This window comes from Brachyhypopomus gauderio, chromosome 17, assembly GCF_052324685.1.
Source record: "Brachyhypopomus gauderio isolate BG-103 chromosome 17, BGAUD_0.2, whole genome shotgun sequence".
Classification (NCBI taxonomy): Eukaryota; Metazoa; Chordata; class Actinopteri; order Gymnotiformes; family Hypopomidae; genus Brachyhypopomus; species Brachyhypopomus gauderio.
In genome coordinates this window covers 8,637,178-8,659,109 of record NC_135227.1, presented here as the reverse complement: position 1 = coordinate 8,659,109, position 21,932 = coordinate 8,637,178, and the positions used below count along the sequence as shown (strand labels likewise).

At 38.5% G+C, this 21,932-nt stretch overlaps 2 protein-coding genes across 2 annotated transcripts; both read left to right on the top strand.

Annotated features, from left to right (window-relative positions):
* The first annotated feature begins 1,413 nt into the window (after positions 1-1,413).
* cga (glycoprotein hormones, alpha polypeptide) lies at positions 1,414-6,041 on the top strand. Its single transcript, XM_076978198.1, has 4 exons — positions 1,414-1,503; positions 5,343-5,444; positions 5,609-5,796; positions 5,888-6,041. The coding sequence occupies exons 2-4, from the start codon at positions 5,348-5,350 to the stop codon at positions 5,960-5,962; spliced, it is 360 nt and encodes a 119-aa protein (XP_076834313.1). The 5' UTR covers positions 1,414-1,503; positions 5,343-5,347; the 3' UTR covers positions 5,963-6,041.
* A 1,611-nt stretch (positions 6,042-7,652) lies between these two features.
* znf292a (zinc finger protein 292a) lies at positions 7,653-20,896 on the top strand. The gene is made up of 8 exons (XM_076978222.1): positions 7,653-7,915; positions 10,448-10,602; positions 10,758-10,836; positions 11,264-11,399; positions 11,643-11,845; positions 13,212-13,348; positions 13,929-14,067; positions 14,174-20,896. Exons 1-8 carry the CDS (start codon positions 7,766-7,768, stop codon positions 20,453-20,455), a joined length of 7,281 nt encoding a protein of 2,426 aa, XP_076834337.1. The 5' UTR covers positions 7,653-7,765; the 3' UTR covers positions 20,456-20,896.
* The last annotated feature ends 1,036 nt before the right edge of the window (positions 20,897-21,932 follow it).

Genomic DNA, 21,932 nt, shown 5'->3' with positions numbered 1-21,932 from the left:
AGATTAATTTTTTTTTAATCTAGATTAATCTCACTGAAATCTTGAAATTAATCTAGATTAAAATGGCTCATATGCATGCTACCCAAGTAATGACTAAAAGTCAGTCTTTGAGATAGGGTTTCTTAATACAGATGGTGCATTAGACCAGGGGCTCATCTCCTGTTTCCAAAATGCATCAATGACTGCTTGAGGAAGCTGTTTTACTTTGATACTTGAAGAAAAAAAACATGCTCAATAAAATGTAGGCTACTTGTGTTCAACAGTTTATTCAGTTAAACATGAATTTGTAAGCCTACATACTGTACATTAAAGGGGGTTGATAACATGTTTATTCAGCTAAACATGAGATTTGAAATGTAAGCCAACATTTAGTACATTTAACCTGTTTTCGGCGGCGGTGACTCTTCCCCTGGGCTGCATCAGTGCTTGACCCAGCGTCAGCAGCATTAGCAAACAGGTGCTTTGCGTTTAAATGGTACTTCAGACTGGTATAACTCCTACAATAAACTAATTCCGCATTGCATAAGGTTCAAACAACTTTAGTCTTGTCAACGTCTCCATTAGGAAGCTTCTTAAAAATGAATTTGAAGCAAACCTGGCGGCTTCGTAGCTGCATTCATGTAAGCACTTGTGTGATTTGTTGTGGTAGTCTTTGTAAATCACAGGTCTGAAAACTCGTTCTCGCCCCCTACTGTGCAATTTGGTTAGGAATACAACCGAGCTAAACTATCAAGGTGAAAGTCATCATAGTTTGCTTACCTATTTTGACCCAGCTCCCAACCCAACTTCAAGAATAGATTAATGGCGGTATTTTTTATATCGCCCGATAACAGTATCAAATTAACGAACGCCGATAACGGCCCACCACTAGTATGTATATATAGATAGATAAAAACGGTCTGCAACGCCGTTAATGGCCCACCACTACAAAAAATACAATTCTTTGTACCTGAGTATTAATAATAACTGAGTAATTTAGGTGAAGATACTTTTAGGTATATATTTATCCCCATCCATACAACCATATGTTCAGTATAAATAATGTAAATGTGTGGTTAACTTAATGGTGCAAAAAGGAAATGGATACAGACAACTACCTTACCAAGATATTCATACAGGTGATACAAATAATCCAAAATGTAGGCTATAGAAAGAGCAGCTAACAGTGAAGGCTGATTGACCATGGCATGCCCATTTGAATCCAGTAGATAAGAGAGCGTGTGTAGCGCGCAGAGCATTCATGCTACCAGCTCCAAGGTCATTCCAGGACAGGACAGATCCACTGGGCTTTCCGGATGACTACTTATTTGAACGCTACAGGTTCAGAAGACACAATATTATATATCTGTAAATTATTGGGGCCATATATTGAGAAGACCACTAGACGTAGTAAAGCTCTTACCAAACCCCAAACGGTCTGTATCGATTTGCGCTTCTTTGCCAGTGGCGCATTTGAGTACAGCGTTGGGGATGCAGGCGACGGTCTGCCGCGAAATTCAAAAGGTTTGCCTTGTGCTTAAGCGCTTCCTTAATATATTCATTAAATTCCACAATGATGGGGCGTCTGCTGTTTTGCTCTAAAGCAAGGTCTTCTGCAGGAGTGAGGGCTGCTACAGGAGGCCCACCACCAGTAGCAGCAGTAGCGGTTTTCTTTCTGGTTGTTTTACCTTTTCCTGCACATTAGACTAATCAACTGTACTTACCATTCTGCAGTAGGCCTATATTTTTATATTTCACCTTGACCTGCTGATACGTTCTCTTTACCACACTCATGTTACTTCTAGTATTTAAACTTTTGTTTTAAATACTGTGTGCATGCGCATGATCGCCGATTATAAAAGCCGGGCTTGAATTAGCGGGAACAGGTTGCGTCTGGATTTCGTAGATTTTAGTGGAACGGAACTAGACGGAAGTGAACTGTTTGGCTAACTCAAGCGAGGCTCACTCTAAAAGGCGCCGCTTTCATGAGCTCGCTTTGTGGAATAGCCCCCTGATCATTTCGTCATGCAAAGTCATTTTTGCAAAGATTTAAATCGCCCATGGAGTCACGTGTCGCGCCCCGTTATGTTCGCGCCCCGGGAGCGTGTTCCCTTTGCGTCTGAGATAGCGCTAGAGACTAATGTCAGTAAGGTGGAGCAGGTGTGTGTCCCAATGTGTGTAGCACACCGTTGTTTATAATTTTTTCAATTTACGGACCAAGGTTTTCTATTGGCACATCTGTGTTTTCTTTTGCCATTCGATGCGATTAGGTTTACAAGATTAGGTCCAAGTGTTCCTTGCTTGCTAAATCGTGTGTGACTTTAACGCGCCACAAGAGACCCCACGGTCACCAATGACCATCTCCTTTATGGGCATTTCCCTACCTCAGTGAAAAGGGTCTGGGATTAAGGTGGGAAATGAGTAATAGATTGTTCAGACAGCTGGGCTGAATGGACCAAAAATCTTAACAACTAACATGATATGGCAGATTTATTAATTGAAATGTAGCTATATTTGAAAAATACACATTCAGGAAACATATTACATTCATGTGTTGGCTCAATTTTACATTTACAGTAAAATTCACATTAAAAGTATTCTGCTAACACCATTTGTTTAAAAGCAGGACACTCATAAAATGTAGCCCTTATTTAACATTTTATGATGTTTCTAATTAAATAAAGAAAGGACTCTGAACTGGATTTTGCCACTGCACCCAGAAGAATATTACTCCTGTTTTTGACATTGATTATTGATTCTTTCCACTTCAATCAATGGAAATTCAACTGAGGAGTGGAAACATTACACCGGAGGCTGATTTGATGTTTTAGTCATCTTAAGATTGAATGATTGACTTGGTATTGCCGTCACGTGGACAGAATACTTAATTTTCATTGTTCTGGGGGAACAAGTCTTCTTGTTTTTTACTAGAGGTAGTTAACAACTTCTTCAAGTAAATTCTAAACCATATACAGTTGCAATCAGAAATATTCAACCCCCTCACCTCCAAAGACATAGAGATGTGGATGAAAGACAATGACAATAAATGACAAAAAACCTCATTAAACAACAAACATTATTAATTAATACATATTTGAGTTATTTTGACAACAGAAGTTTACTTAACTTTGAAGTTCAAATGAAAAATTTAACTCTTTGTACACATGTGCATGTGCATTATTATTCAACCCCCTGCTTCAATACTTTGTGGAGCATCCTTTAGCTTTTATAACTTCCAACAAACGTTTTTGGTAAGTACTAACAAGCTTCTTACACCTCTCAGTTGGAATATTGGTCCATTCTTCACGTGCAAAAGCCTCTAGTTCAGTAATGTTTGATGGCTTCCGTGCTGCAACTGCCTTCTTTAAATCCCACCAAAGATTTTCAATTGGGTTTAGATCTGGGGACTGAGAAGGCTATTCCAGGACATTCCAGGATCTTTCTCAACCAAGCTTTGGTTGACTTGGAGGTGTGCTTGGGATCATTGTTTTGCTGGAAGGTCCAATGATCCAATGAAGGTCCAAGGTTTAATTTGTCAACAGATGGCATCACGTTCCTCTTTAAAATGGCCTGGTATTTCTGAGAATCCATGATGCCAGGTACACAATCAAGATTGCCAATTCCTGCTGCAGAAAAACTGCCCCACATCATCAATGACCTACCTCCATGCTTGACTGTGGGGATGGTATTCTTCTGGTCATAAGCCTGGCCTTTCACACGCCAGACATACCATTGGTCCATATGTCCAAACAGTTCCAGTTTGGTTTCATCAGTCCTTAGAACTGTCTCCCAAAACTCATTGCTTGTTCACCCTGTACATGGCCTCGTTTTTCCATTTTGAGACTTTGTGATACTACAGTATTTCGCATCTATAAATGTTTGCCAATTACAGTAAAGGTTCATGAGATGCACCTCTGACCTATGGTTGAGACCATTGGTTGATCTAAACCTTCACAAATTCCCTTTCTTACTGTAACTGAATGTTCACCTGCGAACAATTTAATCAAATTAGGATAAATTACTAAAATGTAACAAAAAAACAAAATAAATAAATGTAAAATGATGCCTTAGAGATTATGACAACATGTTCAGCACTTGTAATGACCTAGGCGATGACCTAAAGACTAAATGTTTTGGAGTGTAAGACAATTCAACAGAAGAACACATTTTGATAAACATGACATAAGCAATTGATAATGCAAAACACAAATGCAATTATGATGTATACAAGTGACAAGGAGATGTGGAGATTGAATTAACAGTTTTGAGAATTTCAATTCTGATCTTAGAAATGAACCAAATCGACTGAGAAAAACTGTAAGAGTAACTGCAGCCAGTCAGACAGATCTATATTTTCAAATTATGCTCAGTGAATAAGCAGCAATAGTTGTCAACATTTGATTGAAATAACATCTGTACGAAACCTAGAGAAGCCAAATAAATCATTTAACCTTAGATACTGTGTTCCATCTGTCATAGAATGTATTGAATTACATTTGTCTGAGGCAAGACACTGGTCTCCAACACAACCAAGGATAAGTAGATTACTGGCAGTGGAAAGATGGAGAGATAGAAGGTCAGGCATATATTCATCCTTGGTACATATAATCACAGTAGGATAGCGGAGGTGGACATCATTAACTGAACAAGTTGCAAGGACAAAAGTAGTCTTTAGTGTTTTTAAACAAGCTATTCATGAATACTACTATCTACACACACACAAAGGTAATGATTTGGTTTCTAGTAGTTAAAATGATCTGTAATATATCATTGCAGCAGGAAACTAGAGAATAAAAAATCTAATTATTTCAATTTGATGTAATAATAAGCACAGTTATGATATTTGGTGTTTCTTACTGATGTACTCAATTACTGAGGAATGTGTGTATCAATAACAGTGCTTTGTGCTTTTGAATACTACTAGATTTTCTGTCGTTTAGGGTAATTCACATATTCATGGATAGTGTAGCCTATGAAAGAGCCCAATATTGCACACTGTTGCATATTCAGTTATTACTTTAATTCACATAATGGACTATAAGGTCAAATAAAGGACACTGATTCATAGCAAGGGGTAAGGGGTGGGGGCACTTGTAAGGTTTCATTGAGCCAGCATACAGAGAGGAGTATAAAAAACGAAGGTGAGCTTTTCAGGTCTCAGTTGGTGAAGCTTCAGCACTGAAGAAGAACAGAGGTAAAATATTTCTGAATTAGTGATACTTTGTCATTGCAGTAATAATTGGAATTTTGTGATGTTAAAATGGCAAACTATAGTGTCAGGAGAGGCATAAAAAAGTTTTTAATTAAGCACTTGTGTATGTGTTTATAGAAAGTTTTCAGATTATCCATATTTCTTTTTACAGCTAGAATGATTCTGATTATTAAATACACCGGAGCAATTATCCTTTTGCTGTCAGTTCTAATTCAAATTGGACAACTTTATCCAAACCATGACATGATGAACTGTAAGTTCATACTTTAATTTTGATGCACAAATAAGTCATAAGTTCTTAATTCACAAATAAACAAAAATAAGCTAAAAAGGTTGAAATAATTACATTTATAATCAATATTATACAATATTTAATTGTTACTCATAATGTTGTTTTGTTTGTCCTTATCTAAAAAGTTGGCTGTGAGGAATGCAAACTCAAGGAGAATAACCTTTTCTCAAAGCCTGGTGCTCCGGTTTATCAGTGCATGGGTTGTTGCTTTTCTCGGGCATACCCAACTCCTCTGAGGTCCAAGAAAACTATGTTGGTCCCCAAGAACATCACGTCAGAAGCCACATGCTGTGTTGCCAAAGAAGTAAAACGGGTAATTTAAAACAAAAGTCTGTATATGATTTTGTTTTAGTACATCAGAGATTCTATATAACACTGATATTGTATATTTTCTTTTCCTGCAGGTTATTGTCAATGATGTGAAACTTGTGAACCACACAGACTGCCACTGTAGCACTTGCTACTATCATAAATCTTAGATTTCATGATCATGATTTTAAAGCAACTTGGCTAAATGTATGCAAAGGATTCAATGTGATTGCTTCACTAGCATTCTGAAGAAACTGCTTGAATGTAAGTGAATATATCAAATGCATCAAGTGTATTTCACACATGTGCAGGCTACATCTGTTTTGTTTTTTGTGCATGTTAGTTTTTTGCTCTTTCCAATTAAGAAAACTAGATTAAAATATGGAAATTCTAAAATTTTGTGATAGTTGTCTTGATTTCAATAAATCTGAAAAATGTATTCTCAAAATAAAGCCTAAACTGCAACAAATTATAGGGCTTAATTCTTAATTCATTCTTTTTCTCTGATTACATGAAAATTTCCACCCTTTTAAATTCAGTTTTGTCTCTGGGTACTCATCATAACTTATTAAAGACGTGTTTTAAATTCACAGATATAACTAGCTATTCATTTAAGCATTAAAAGTACACAATACAAAAATACACCACAATACACTGCAGGCACTTACCTATTTCTACATATAGTGTATAGTCAAAGTCAAATTTATTTATATAGCGTTTTTTGCAACACATGTTGTTACAAAGCAGCTTTACAATCGTATGGGTCCAGATCCCTAATGAGCAAGCCACTTATGATGGTGGGGATTAGGAAGAAACCTCGGGAGGACCAAGACTCAAAAGAGAACCCATCCTCCATTGAGTGGCCTGTTAGCACAAATCCGTATTTGTGGTCATACTTATGGTATAGTAATGATTCTAGTTCCCCAGCCAAGCAGTCACAGTCCCTTCAGTGCAGATGGTGAGCCTCAGTTAGGAGCTAGCACCAGCACATCCTCTGGCGGCAATGGCACATCCATCCCCGGCATCAGTAGGTCTACATCCACCGGCAAACCAGACCATATCCTAGGTGCTTGCATGCAATCGTCTTAGGTAGAAGCAAGCAAAAAGATAGACAATACAGGTTGAGTGTGTGGACACCAATTTAAACAACCATTGATTTAAACATAGCTCACGTGCCAGTGATTAGCATGTGACTCCAGCAGTCTAATCTATAGCAACATAACTAAAGGGAGGGGTTCAAAGGTGACCACAGTCATGAGGGCTCACTGAGACATTGCTTTCCAGCCAAGTCATTGTCACAACTAGAGTGATGCCATGACACAGTTGGATGACAGCATCAACATCTCAGATTACCAGAAGTCTCAACTTCTGCCCCCCCCCCCCCCCCAAGCCCCACACCTTACAAGGGGAATATTAACCGAAGGCTTGATTAAATAGGTGAGTCTTACGTCTAGATTTAAATATTGGAACTGTGTCAGAATCTCGGATTGGAGCTGGAAGGCTATTCCATAATTAAGGGGCTCTAAAGGAGAAAGCTGTGCCTCAGGCTGTAGTCTTGCAGATTTTTGGAACTAAAAGAAATACAGCATATAGTGTGTTTGTGTTCGTGTTACTGTTCTTTAAAGTTTCCTCTTTTGCTGTTTTAATCAACAGTTAACCTCACTACAAACAGAAGCAGCTATAATCATCTCCTACTAAATAATACGCTAATAAGGAGACCACAGGCAAATTGGCCCAAGGGACGTTTGTGCACCGGAAGAATTAATACTGCATGCGGTGTTGAGTCGTTAGCAATTTGTACTTCAACCGAGAACAAAAGCATTTCAAGCGACTTTTCGTAAGTCAGTGGGGTCAACGTTGGTCAAAACCAGTAGACAGGCTCCAGAAAAAAAGGACGTGCGCGTCGCCGTGCGTGCGGTGCACGAGCGCGGCGCGTGGAGGTCTGAGCGAACGCGGCCGTGATTGTTGTGAAGATGGCGGAGGAGGAGGCTGAACAAGAATACAACACACGGGAAGAGACCGTGGCCCTCAGAAAACGGTTCAAGGATCTAACCGCCTCGTTGCAACAGACCACAGATTCACCGTTAGATGCCTCCGATAGTTTCTGCCACGAATTTTGCCAGGTTTGTGGGTTTTTTTTTATTTTATTCTTTTTTTTTTGGCCAGCTGGCTTCACGGATTGATGGTGTTGCACGTCTCCATCATCGCTAGCTAGGTGGCTAACTCCCCAGACCCGCAGTCTCTCACTCACTTGACCGGGTGGGGAACCTTCGCTTCGGTACTCGAGCTCTCCAGTACGTGCCTGTGCGGTTATTTCAGCAAATAACACGTCAGTAGAAGTAGTCGGCGCGCAATGCACCAGAACCAGAAGCTTCCCACCACCAGAATGTGTATAAAACCCCACTAACCAGGACCAGTACACTGCAGACCCAGCCTGCCAAGCCCCCCGCGATAGCAGCTCGGCTACAGCGGCTAGCTGGCTAGCTTTTTGTGGCACCTTACGCTAATTGCATTGATAATAAGGGAGTGTCTCAGCCTAAATGCGCTCGGTCGTCCAGCATTTTGCACCGCGACGCCTTTCAAATGGCCTCCACATCATGTGTGAAGAAAACTAACGCATTTAACATGGAGACAAAAACCAGTTCATAAACGCTACTTGTGCAGTTTTGAGAACTGCCATAGAAATCCGACATGAAACGCACAGATTAAGGGCAGATACGTTGTGGCTTATTTTTGACCCAACGGTTAGCTCTTTTTTTGTTTATTTGTTTGTTTTTTAGAGGATAATGTCATTTATTTTTAAAGGATGCAATAACCAGTTGTCTGTAGTGATGATATTTGTCCAAACCTACGAAGCATTATTGATTTGCTCTAGTGAAAAAAAATGTAATGGGTTGACCTGGACAGAGGATTAGGTCTGGGCAATGTTAAGAGAAATGTGTAAACTGACGGATTTTCCTTTGCAAATAAATATGTTCCTATCAAAAGTATTTCATGTACACGTGTCTTGTAACTACAGACATGTAGTACTGATCAGTCTGTAAGCAATTGCACAGTAGGACAATTTTTAGTTGTTTTGATCCTGTGGTCCTGCACACTGGATGTGAAATTAAACAATGGCCAAGAGGTTGAAGTGCAGAATGTTTGTTAATTATAGGGTTTATCCATTTATATTGAGGGAAATCCTTCAGTACCTGCTGTGCTTTTTATATCCAGTTTCATAGCTTGTAATTGCAATTCTATTTTGAAGTTTGTTGATTACTCATTTAATGATTCCTTATATATATATATATATATATATATATATATATATATATATATATATATATATATAATATCTTGAGTTTATTGTGCGTCTATGATGTAGGTTCACTAAGGTTATTTAGACTATCTTGCTAAATATTGTTAAGCACAGGGCACAGGTTTTCAGTGCTAAATGCATCTCTGCTTTAAATGATTGGGATGTTGTTAGGAATTGATTATTTCTCTTGATCTTTTTTTTGTTATTTTAACAATCCCAGTGAAGAAAGCAGGAAGTGTGATGGCATGTCTGTACTTTCAAATTTGATCTCACCTTCACTATATATCATACTATGCCAGGATATCCCCAGGGTTTATGGACAACAACAATTGGAATGCATAGTGTCTGCGATTCTAGTGCCAGCTATGCTATTTAGTTGATATTCTGAGAGCTCGCTTGTGTAAGTCTCTCTGCATAAGAGTGCCTGCCAAATGCAGTACGTGTAAATAGAAGCAAGCCACCTCTGCTAAAGGCCGGAACCCTCATTGGTGACACATCTGTAATCCTTTCTGAGGGGCCTCCCTGTACATTCACTGGTCTAAATAAGGGTCATCTAGTGTAAATGAGTTAACATGCACTGTTGAATGTGTGGCCTTGCCACATTGTTTCGTGTTGATTCCAGAAATGTCTTTAATATTTAAAGTGATGACCATATGTAGTGAAAACCACAAACTATCTACATGTTCTTGTAGAATATTTTCATGTAAAGTTACCATGCCATACTACATGCATTTTTTAGTTTTGTTTTTAAAGTCTTTTGCTAATTAAAATTTTCTATATCATGTAGTCTTTGTGAGACACAATAGGTGGGATCCAGCTTTCTTATTAATTCACTGTCTTGGCACAAATTGAGTAAAACAATGACTGACTGACACAGACAAAACGAGAGTCAGTTGCTTTAAACTAATCAGTGATCTGAACTGAGGAACACTAAATTCTTATAGACAAAAAAATTGTAAATCTCTTGACACAAAAAATAATGGTAATTTTTGGTGTTTTGACACTTGTACAAATGTAATCCATAGTTAATGCAATAATGACTAAGAAAAAACAAGGGTTTAAGTGCATTTTAAATCATGTAAATGAAGTTTTTTTTTAAATAAAGACATATATAAATAATGACACTGAAGGGCTTCACAACCAAAATCAAGAAATATGGAAAAAATGAAAGAATGGCGCTTAATATAATACTACTATGGTATGTGGTACTTCATTAGACCTGCTTTAAACCATCCTTACTAACATCACCTCTGATGTAGAGTCTTTCTAAAACAACATATAACATACTGCAGGGTAAATATTTCTATCAGTGGGGTGATAAAATACACTGAGAATTTGTTCCCTCTATTATCAGATACTTGTGGAACATGGAGGCCAATGGAAGTCTGAGGAAGATCCACTGCCTTTACTGGAGATGTACACCGTGGCTATATTATGCTTTGCTGAAGCCACCCCCTCTCTCTTCCCTGAGTGCGAGCATGTTACAGTTGTACTTGAAAAGTTAACTCTGTGAGTAGAAACGACGTCAATATGTTGTTCAGTTACCCATTTTCTTTACCTAGGCTTCTCTGTTTGCTTGTTGAAAACATCTGCATTATCCTGCATGTTGATAAAAAAAAACACAAAATACATTTTAAAAATCACATTTCTGTATTCATTTCTAGGAGTTGTTTGGATTTTCTGCTCTCAGTGTCTGAGACAATCCCAGGTGCCTTATGGGAAGAATTTCAGTCATCCGTTAAGGTTAGAGATGGTCTTTATTTACTGTACCCAAATCTAACATGGATGCTTGGAGCATCTTTGTGTGTTGCAATGATCATTCTCATCCTTGTGTAGTTACTATGGCTAACTCTAAAATTGTCAATGTAAAAAGGTTCCTAATTATTTAAATAGTTATTCTTTCTTTATTTTGTAAAGTTGTTTTCATTATATCAAAATAATGTATGTACATGCAGATTAGCAAAATGGCATTAAATGCATTGCATTAATTTACATTGTTTATACTTGCATGCCATGACGAGTATATTGCACCCTGCTTGGCGGATGGATTTTCCATCTTGTAAAATGAATCGCATAAACATGGGAGTTTTTCCATATGGTGTTAACCTGCAAGAACTTAGAATAGGTGCTTTCTGGCTAGCCTCAGCTGTCTTTCGGCTTTCTCTTGCAGGGGGCGCATAGTATTCTTCAGGCAACTGGGAATTTGCAGCTTAGCACACTGTTGACTCTCTCCAATGAAAGTGGTGTTTGGACCAACAATACTCTGTGTAGCCTCCTATCAAACCACATGCCAGATGCTGAAAAAGGTGAAATTAATCTTACTGTCTGTTATTTTTGTGTATCTGTCTTATTTATATGTGAATGAATATGGAGAAGTCGGCACTGTTTCCTTGTTGAAAATGCAAGGGTAACAGTTACAAAGACTCACACCATGTTTCTTTAATAATCCTGTTATTTAAGCATCACAATGTTATCAGCATTTGAATTTTAAAAGTATTTGCAAATTATTGTTATAATGGGATTAATTATTGTAAAATTATTGTCCACAGTTTATGAACTTCTGGCTCAGGAAGGCCCAACGCTTCTTGACCTGCGTATAAAGCACCTTATCAAAAAGAGATGTGTTGACAAAGCTGCGGTGCTTGCAAAGACGTGTGCAGAGTTTCCAGAGTTTGGTGGAAAGAAGAATTTCAAACAGATCTACCTTGTATGTCTGTGTGAGACAGTGTCTCAGCAAGAACTCATGCAAGAGGTACAGTTTTACATTTTATGAGATGCACCAAACTTTCATATAGCAAATGTTTTTTGGCCAAAAAATGGCACTTTTGGCTTTTTGGCCAGGAGATAAAAAATGGGAGATTAAAAAGTGCTGTTTACCTAATTGCAAACATATCCAAATGTAACAAACAAACAAAATATAACACCTCACAAATAATGTTAATAACACTTAATGTTTAAAAAAAAAATACCAAAAAATGGAAGTTTAACTTGGAACTCCTGAACCACTGCAAATGCATAAAAAATGTAGGCAGTAACTGGGTGTTGCAACCTGTCTCCCTGTCTGATTTGTACTTCTGATGGGTGTAGTTTTTACCGCTTACACTACATTGCATTTCCCGGTACTGCCTTGTCTGTACTGTGCCCTTTTGAACATTTTGCAGCACAGCCTGAAATGAAATGCATGCGTAAAAATCTGCAGTATTGCTACAATTGAAATGAAAGTTGCGTGTCCATGTTTGGTAAGGAATGGAAGTCACGCAGTAGAAAATAAAAACAAGGAATGACTCTTATTTGAACATAAAGACAGTTGTTATTATTATTATTATTATTATTATTGTCACTTGGATTTCAGGTTTATTTTTTGGTGGGTTTATTTAATTTTGATTAAGAATTTAAATTTAAAGTATTGCAGCACTAAAAACCTGCAAACACGTCATGATTATAGGCATATCTACCTACTGTAGTGCATCTGTGTGACATGGTCATTAACTGAGGATTGTGTGTGAACAGTAAAATCTATAACCAATGCTCAGCTTTAGAGTCGGTCCCCCTTGCATTGTATTTATAACATGTCTAAAAATTTGATTTGGAGAATGTAAAGTTGTTAGGTGGCATTCTTTGTTGCAGAATGTCTTTGTAATAAAAATCATATTCACGCTTACATGAAGTGATCATTACCTACTAAAATAAACTTAGTTTAAAGTTTAGCAAATGTATACTTTCCGATTATAAAAAAAAAAAAAGAAATTTTGGAACCAAAGAACATTTGACTGTTTTAAATATTTTGTGTATGACTATGTAACTAATTAATTATGAAGTAAAAAGACTTGCATACTGTCAGGTTTTATATTTTTCTATTAGTGGCAGTGTGGGGAGGAATGTAGGTGCTTCACATCTACATCCCCAAATTATAACAAACCTATGCATATTTCAGGCACTTTATTACAGGAGTAAATGTAGCATGGCTGTTCGACATATGCCATGTATATAATCTCCAACGTTGTTCATTCACTGTCTTTTCCTTGTCTGTCTACAGTTTGCAAACAGTAAAATAGAGCAGTTTGAAAATGAATCCTTTTAATGAAGGTAACTGGTTTTCCCTCAACTTTCTTTTTTAGATAAAGGAGATCGATTGCAAGGATGCTCTGGATATGATCTGTAATTTAGAATCTGAGGAGAATGAGAAAGGTGCTCTAAGTCTTTGCACTGCTTTTCTAAAACGGCAGCTTCTCCAGGGGGACGTTTATTGTGCATGGTAGGACTCTTTACTCAGACTTTGTCTTGGCCCAGTGCATGTAGAGCCGGCGTGTTTTGCTACATAAAATATAGATTTGTTCATGAATGTGCTGAATACATTTTTGAACGTGCAGTAGTAAAGGTTTTATCACTGTAGTTCTATTCACTATGACATGTTTTTTTAGTATATGTACCATAGGCTGTCTATAGATTTAGCCTAAATTGTTTCAGGTGCAAATTGTGAAACTGCAAAAGGTTTACTTTCAGTATAAATATTTGAACCAAGTTACTTTACTATATTACTTTGAGCATTGCTGAATTACTGAAGATCACACTAAGATTAATCCTGAAAGGATCTTTGTTTTAGCTTGGGTAACTGTTTGAATATTTGTTTTTACCACCATCGCTGATTGCCTTGGAAAACTGCTTTCTTCAACCATCATCCAGCTCTTCAGTAGTTTTTGGGAAGCAATGTAGTGATATCCAAGTCAGTTATTACATTTTTAGGATCTACCAATGTCATCTCATGGAATGCTCAAATTTTCATGCTTAAATCTAGATGTGTAATAGTATAAATTTTTTTATGTTTCCATTTTCAGGGAGCTGACGTTGTTTTGGAGCAAACTTCTAATACGTCTTGAATCGGCTCAGGCCTTTCTGGATCAATGCAGACTGTTAGCACAACTCTCTGGGAGTGTGTACCACATCCTTCTCCTCATAAAGGTTATCCAAGCAGAGGTCAGAGATTAGTTTTTTTTTTTTTTTTTTTTTTTTTCGTGACATTTCATTGACGATGCATAGCTAGATTTTTAAACCAAATAATGTGCTTTTGTTTTTCTTTCAGGTTCAGAGTGAAGGCCTTACATTGTGCATTGAAATGTGCATTAAAGCATTAAAAATAGGAGTGAATGGCAACGAAGACTGCAGTACAACTATTTGCAAGACTATCTCCTGCTTGTTGCCTTTAGACTTAGAAGTAAAACGGGCTTGTCAGTTAACAGAGTTTCTTGTTAAGCCCACTGTGGATTCTTACTACGCAGTTGAAACACTGTTCAATGAACCTGACCAAAAGCTTGAAGAGGAAAGTCTCCCAATTCCAAATTCACTACGCTGTGATCTATTGTTGGCCTTGAAGACACAGTGGCCTTTCGATCCTGAGTTCTGGGATTGGAAAACTTTGAAGCGTCATTGTCTTGCTCTTATGGGAGAGGAAGCATCTATTGTGTCATCCATTGATAAACTGAATGACAGTGAGGACAATGAAGGTGTGCTGGATGCTGACGAGAGAGATTTCAAACATATGGATTTCCTCCTTAGTCCCACAAATGATCTCAGTGACATTGAAGCTGAGCGAAAGAAAAAAAGGGACATGAAGAAGCTAAGGGAAAAGGGATTTGTTTCAGCAAGATTTCGCAACTGGCAAGCTTACATGCAGTATTGTGTATTGTGTGATAAGGAGTTCCTTGGGCACAGGATCGTGAAGCACGCACTGAAGCATGTCCAAGATGGTATTTTCCGTTGTCCAATATGTGCAAAATCGTTTGAGACTAGGGCAGTTCTAGAGCCTCATGTAGCATCACACGTAAAACAGTCGAGCAAAGAGCGACTTGCTGCTATGAATGCAAAAATGAAAAAAACTATCTCTACAGAATCCATATTAGGTAACAGCAAACAAGACCCCAGCAAAGCTGTTGTAAAGATGGGCCAAAATGTGTGTTCTAACTATGTAGGATCTTCAAACACTAATTCTAGCACTGCCGGAAAAGTCAAAAGTAAAATAAGCTTTCCAAAACGGGGCAACCCTGTTCGTGATGTTGAAAACACTGAAGATTGTTCCTGTCCTGTTACAAGCTGTCAGAAAGTTTTCAAGTACTTCAGAAATTTGGTTGCGCATGTTAAGGCTCACAAAAATGAAGAGGAAGCTACAAACTTTCTTGAAATCCAAAGCCAGAAGGCAGTTTGCCAATATTGCCGTCGACAGTTTGTCAACGTCACTCACCTGAACGATCACTTACAGATGCATTGTGGCGAGAAACCATATTTCTGCATCCAACTGGGTTGCAAAGGGAGCTTTCATTCTCATGCGGAACTTCTCATGCACAGGAAAATGCATTCAGATTTCCAGGCACAGTGCATGTTTCCAAACTGCGGGAGGGTATTCAGTGAGGCATACTTACTGTATGATCACGAAGCACAGCACTACATCACGTTCACTTGCAAAAGTAACAACTGTGGAAGGGTGTTCTATTCACTGTCTCAGCTGAATACGCATCAGAAGGAGCACACGAAGCAGGAGCTGTCTGATTCTGAGGGTTCAGTGCTTCAACATGAAACACCTACCCAGAGTTCCTCGGATCTTGAGCTTACGGAACACCAAGCTGATGAAGTGCCGAAAGATTTTAGTCCACCGATAATCAAGCACTCTGTTGAGAGCATGTTAAACTCTATTTGTGACTCTGTAGAAGAGCCTGAACCATCTTTATCTTTAATGGCCGAACCATCATTTGCACATGATCAGTCACCAGCTAGGGATTCTCCTGTCGAACAGCCTTACGAAGAGTCCCCGACTTCAGAAGCAGCTTGTTCAGCCTCAGACGTACAGCCTGATGTTGATGGGGAAACTCCATTGTGTCTTGCGCCATGCTACGTAAAACTGGTACCTATACCCATCAAGTATGATGATCCTATTTTCTTGAATGCTCTTCGGAGCTCTGACTCCATGACTCAGTCACTCTTGCAAGATAAGAAGCTGTTCTCATTTACATGGAAACAGCTCAGAAATGCTCAGATAACATCTAATGTACACAATGGGTCAGTGACAAAAGCAGGTGTGCAACCATGTTCACAGAATAATATCACAGAGGATGAAGAAAATCTCCCTCATGTCTGTCCTTTTGAGACTTGCACACGGAAGTACAGCACTTCAAAAAGTCTTTCAAGACATGTGAAAAATGTGCATTTTGAAGCATTCGAAGAGTGGAAGTTGGCAAGAAAGTACAAGAGGATTGCAGAAATTGCAGCAAGAAAGTCTTTATCTGAAATCAAGGACTCCAGTTTTCAAACTCCAAAGAAAAAGATAAAGTCCTCAGATACAGCCACATCTCAGCAGTATACAGAAATCCAGGAAAAAAAGGTATCAGCTGATTCTACACTGACAGACCCTGTCCCACCTCTTCCTAGTCCTGCACAGTCTTTCAGTGCCAAATTTTGCCCTCAGTTTGAAAACTCACAAAGTGAAATTCCATTAACCCAGAATTCATTAGTGCAGCCACAGTTGTCTCAGTCATGGAGTTCACCCTCGTTTGATGGTTATAATTCAGATTACTCTCTGCAGAATCACTTCCCTACAATGATTATGCCTGATAGCTTGCAGGCTTATCCATTATATCTGTCACACACTGACCTACTGTCGGAAAAGGACATGGATTACACTCCTTCCTTAACTGATGATGGCAACACACAATCAACAATAAATACAGATTCACACTCAAGTGTAATGAATGAAGCATCTAAGTATGTATCCAGTTCTCTAAGGGTGCTGCATTCTCTCAATGTTGATCAGGCATGTGAAATGCCACAAGCAGCATCAAGTGAGGAGCTTGGATTCATGGAGATCAGACAGAACGATGACAACGTTGGGATTCCTCCTGATGTTGGTGATTTACATTCTGCGTCTGGGCAAAATTTTAATCAATATTTTTCACCTTACCCAGTGCAGACATGTTCCAGTGCAGTACAAACAATAGAAAAAGCAAATAAAGAATTCACCGTTAATCAAGCTGATCCATTGTTCTCTTCACCAGATGTCAAATGTTTAACTCATTTTGCATCACCTATTTGTAAGGAAGAACCAGAAAGTTTCTCTGTTTCAAGTGTCGGTACTGCAACAATGGAAAATGAGCAAAGTCACGATTTGTCTGTTCCAGAAGCATCGCAAGTGACAACTGAAAACGTATCTCCTGAAAATAAGAATATTACAAATCCTGGTGAGATCAAGAAAGAAAAGAAAATTAGGTCATCAAGGAGGACAAAATGGCCTGCAATAATAAAGGATGGAAAAGTAATTTGCTGTAGGTGCTATAGGGAGTTTTCTAGCACAAAGTCACTTGGTGGTCACTTATCAAAGCGTTCTCAGTGCAGACCAATAGACGAAGTTGATCTTACTGCTGATTTGCCGACATCATTTCTTGATTTTCTCAATGATCCAGACATTTCAACCATTCAGACGTCTCTCCCCAGGAATAATCCACTTGGCCAAGATACCAATATGCTCATGCATCAGCAGTCAGAATCTGACGTTCTCAACACCTTTACAGAGATCCATGGGTCAAATTACAGTGTTCAAAATGGCAGTTCACCATCTGGAGACACATCTGAAATTACTTTCGTAACACCTCATAATGAGAGTGGAAGTTCATCCAGCAGACCCCCTTTGAGTAAGCTCACGGCTGATGTACCAGTTGGACCAGAAACGGATAATGAAAAGAACACTGAAATACCTTCTACATCCCCTGGTGAAGATGGCAAAATTCTAGAAATTGAAAGGGCATTCGAACGCCTAGATTTAGTAGATCTGAAAACCCAAGAAACCTTAAAAGTTGTAACGACAACATTGCATAATCATCCACCTGAAGCCGAAACTGCAAAGTGTGTTGAATCTCAAATTGAGGGGCAAAGCAATGACCTGAAGAATATTCTTAAACCATTTAGATGTGTTGAGGAAGGCTGTGTTTATGGCGCAATGACAAAGGAAGCTTTATTCAAACATTTATGCAGAGTACATGACTTTGGTGAGGACAAGATAAATGAACTGAAGAAAAATCCAGACAAATTATCACCTTATAATTGTAACCTGTGCACAAAGACATTTACTCGAACCACAGGCCTCAAAATCCACTATAAAAATGTCCATCACTTCTCAATTGAAGAAATGTCAAAATTAAAAATCGGCAAAGAATTTAAAAAGACAGAAAAATCCAACTCTGAGTCAAAAAATGTACGCAACAGCATTGGTCACAGTCAGAGAGGCAGTATTCTGTCAGTGCAGCCTCAGTGTACGTCAAGTCCAATTGTGAAAATGGTGAATACAAACAGCAGAAAAGAGCCAGCAGATATACCAGGAGCAAAGCAGTTTCCTAAACAAGAACCCCTAGAAGGGAGAGAGAGCTGTGCTCTAGCTAACGAAACACAAAAAATATCCAGCCTTAATATAAAATCAGAAAAGGATTTAAAACCACTGACTAGCCCTTGCCATACTACAAATAAGACAAGTGTTCAATGTACATCAGCTGATGCAAAGCCAAAGCAAGCGGCTGGGAACTCTCTCCCCCCTGGAAAGCACTGCAATTTAGACAAAGTTGCCAGCACTGCATCCACACATGTTGGAGAAACCGCTGTAGAAAAGAAGGACAAGCCGAAAAAGACTAAAGCTAAAGTTGAATCCATAAAAAAAGAAAAGGCACACAAACCTGTTGGAGGCAAGGGTGAGTCTTCAGACATGAATGATGAGCTCAGTCTCTACAGGCCATATCGATGTGTCCATGAAGGATGTGTAGCAGCCTTTTCTATACAACAGAACCTTATACTGCATTACAGGGCAATGCATCAGTCAGAGAGATCAGCTGAGACCAGTGGCGGAAAAAATATAAATGGTGGTCAAGCAGAAGGGGCTGTTAAGGTCCATGAATTCAAGTGTCAAGTCAAAGAATGTTCGAAGGTTGTCTCCAAAGTCACCAGCTTATTGAAGCATTATCTGTTACTTCACAGATGCACATTGGAAAAAGCAAGTGCTCTGTTGACTGGTGTTGAAGTGGGCACATTTCAGTGTGATCAGTCGAAATGCCCCGCTTACTTCACCTGTCACTTAAAATATATCGAACACATTAAAAATGACCACAAGTCTATACGAGTTTCAGCAGATGGAGATTTTGAAAGTGTGGACCTGACATTCAAGTGTGAATGTGAAGGCTGTGATAGGGTCTATACCACCAAATCAAATCTTCTCCGACATCTCATGAAGAAACATGAAGCAACTTTTGAGACGATTAAACAAAAACAAAAAAACTGTGATGGAGAAAATGTCCCAGCGAAAGCAACCAGTGCAGACCCCAACAATGGCAAAGAGAACATTGCAAGCAACAAAGTCAAACTGAAGAAAAAAATTTCTAAGAAAAAAGATGAAAAGGTGTGTAACCACTGGACGAGCTTCGGAAAACCTTCTCTGAAGTCCATGGATGAAGCATCAGCTGTGTGTACTGGAAGGTTTCCTTTGCAGTACCCGTGCATGATTAAGGGTTGTGAGTCCGTCCTGAACACAGAGCGGCGTGTGTTCAAACATTACACCACTCACGGCCTTACCGAACGCTACATTGAGGATCAGAGGAGCCATTTCATTTTTTGCAAGAAGAACACACGACTGAAGAACAAAGATGTAAACAAACTGGATGATTCTTCGGGGGACACCTCAGAGGTCGAAAAGACCGATCCTGAGGAGAGTAACGCAGAGAGTTCTTTGGTTTGGTCACAACTTCACGAGCCTGAAAATACAACTCCTCCAGAAAGGCAGAGCGATGAAGACCCTCCATCCATTCTGATGCCAGATGCTAAACGCAAACCAGGCCGTCCACGAAAGTCCGAGCAGACAATTAAAATCAATCCAGAAAAAAAAAGTGTTAAAAATGGTGCGGTTGATGGTGATTGTGTGACTAAGGTTTCAGAATCCACATCAGACTCCACCGACCATCAGGAAGAGCAGACAGAAAGTGGTGTAGCACAAAAACTTTTCAGTCCTTTGGGGTTTGAGGAATCGATATTGAAGTTATTTGAAGAGTCTTCATCTACAAATACTTTTAAAAGGAAAACAAGTGAAAGTGAATGGACTGACATGCCTTTGAAACGGCAGCAAACAATTGAACAAAATGCTACCATCATCTATAAAGATGCAGAGTTCCAAGAAGTGGATGAAGACGAAAATGTTGTTCATTTCAGAAATCCTCTAAAGCTGGAGTCGGTGAATAATGTTAAGATTGTGATGGATGAAAGCTTTTCCAATGGTGCTGATCTTTTGTTGAAACAACTTCAGGATATGCGGCCCATGGTCATACTGAAGAAGTGGCTGTGCAGTTGATGACTGAGTTTGAGACTGACGTCTCTGTCTTCAAAGCTTTGCACTCAGGACTAGATAACGTTACATGCTGCAGACAGGTACATCAGATAACACATTTATCAGTGGTTTTCCAAGCATGATTTAATATGATTTGGGAAAAGAGGGAAAAGGCAGACTCTTATACAGAATATTCATTTTAAATTTTGAGATACCATTAATGTACATTAGGGTTTAAATGTTATGTAGAAACATATTTGTATTTATGAAGTTAATTCTCTTTTAAAGATTAGCATTTGCTAAATTAAATATTTTACACACATGCTGACAAATGTTTTGATATATCCCTATGGGATTTCTTTCTTTTTTTAAGTATATATTTATTTTTTACTTCACTGTAGTGTATAGTAATGTATATGTCTTCCACATGATATTGAATAAAAGTAACCCGAATGCTTTCTGTAATGCTGCGTTTGATTTTTCACTTTCAGATGAGTCATTTGATAATCTAGTTGTTGAGCATGCTTCATTTTTATGTTTTTATGAAGTGCTAAGATTATTGCACTATAAATCAATTGCTGGCATTATTGCACTGAAATGTGAAGTGCAACATTTATTTTAGGTCTTAAAAATATATTTTCTGGTTATGGCTTTATATATAAAATATTTATAAATTTGTTTGTGTAAACAACGAAAACCAAGTAATGTAAAATCTGAATCTCGCTTTACGCTCTGTGTAAACATAGATCAAGGGTCACCAAATGGCGGTTCGCGAACGCCGTCCTGTCCGGACCCAATCACATTCCTGATTAACTGGATACGGACCCAAATGCCAAAACTATTTTTTTATTTTTACGGGAGACTAAATTTTAAACCGGAGCATTTATTTCAGGGCTACTGAAAAAACACTCCGTGACGACAAAAAATCGACGTTTTCTAAGAAGAAAAAAAAAATTAACTTTACTTGTGGGGGGGTGTTATTTTGAAAATATGTAGTTTTTTGTTTGTTTGTTTGTTTTTAACATATATAAAAAGGTCGAAATCATACTCTTTGGTCTGCTCTTCACTCAAACCAACATCAAAGGTTATTGAGTGGTGAATGTTTGACCTGCGCCGCTCTGGTTCGCTTTGATCCCGTGACGCAGAGCCGTGACCGTGACGTAAGAACTCATGCGGTAGAAACGAGAAGGGTAATGCTGCAGGCCGGAGCCCCGGTGGGCGTGGGTAAAGGGCGTATCATGTGTCAATCATTTTCGAATGCAGCCAATCAGATACTAGACTTTCGTTGTCAATCAATTTTTATTAAGCCAATTATCAGCCAGAGTTAGCTGTCAATCATTTTTTAATGCAGCCAATCATCTTAACAGATCTGCCAAAAGAAGGCGTAAACTGCACGGAGAAGCTCTTTAAACAGAAGTATATGCCGCTCTTACACAAAAGTAGCTGAATAAAAACATTAGAAGAGCCATGACTTTAGACATTTTTATATCAAAGTTTAAAA

What these genes read in the sequence shown, in the direction of transcription:
- cga (XM_076978198.1), top strand. Translation starts at nt 5,348, where the DNA reads ATGATTCTGATTATTAAATACACCGGAGCAATTATCCTTTTGCTGTCA. An exon ending in AAACCATGACATGATGAACT is followed by an intron (nt 5,445 to 5,608) that starts GTAAGTTCATAC and finishes TTATCTAAAAAG; the next exon opens with TTGGCTGTGAGGAATGCAAA. An exon ending in TTGCCAAAGAAGTAAAACGG is followed by an intron (nt 5,797 to 5,887) that starts GTAATTTAAAAC and finishes CTTTTCCTGCAG; the next exon opens with GTTATTGTCAATGATGTGAA.
- znf292a (XM_076978222.1), top strand. Translation starts at nt 7,766, where the DNA reads ATGGCGGAGGAGGAGGCTGAACAAGAATACAACACACGGGAAGAGACC. An exon ending in TCTGCCACGAATTTTGCCAG is followed by an intron (nt 7,916 to 10,447) that starts GTTTGTGGGTTT and finishes CTCTATTATCAG; the next exon opens with ATACTTGTGGAACATGGAGG. An exon ending in CATGCCAGATGCTGAAAAAG is followed by an intron (nt 11,400 to 11,642) that starts GTGAAATTAATC and finishes TATTGTCCACAG; the next exon opens with TTTATGAACTTCTGGCTCAG.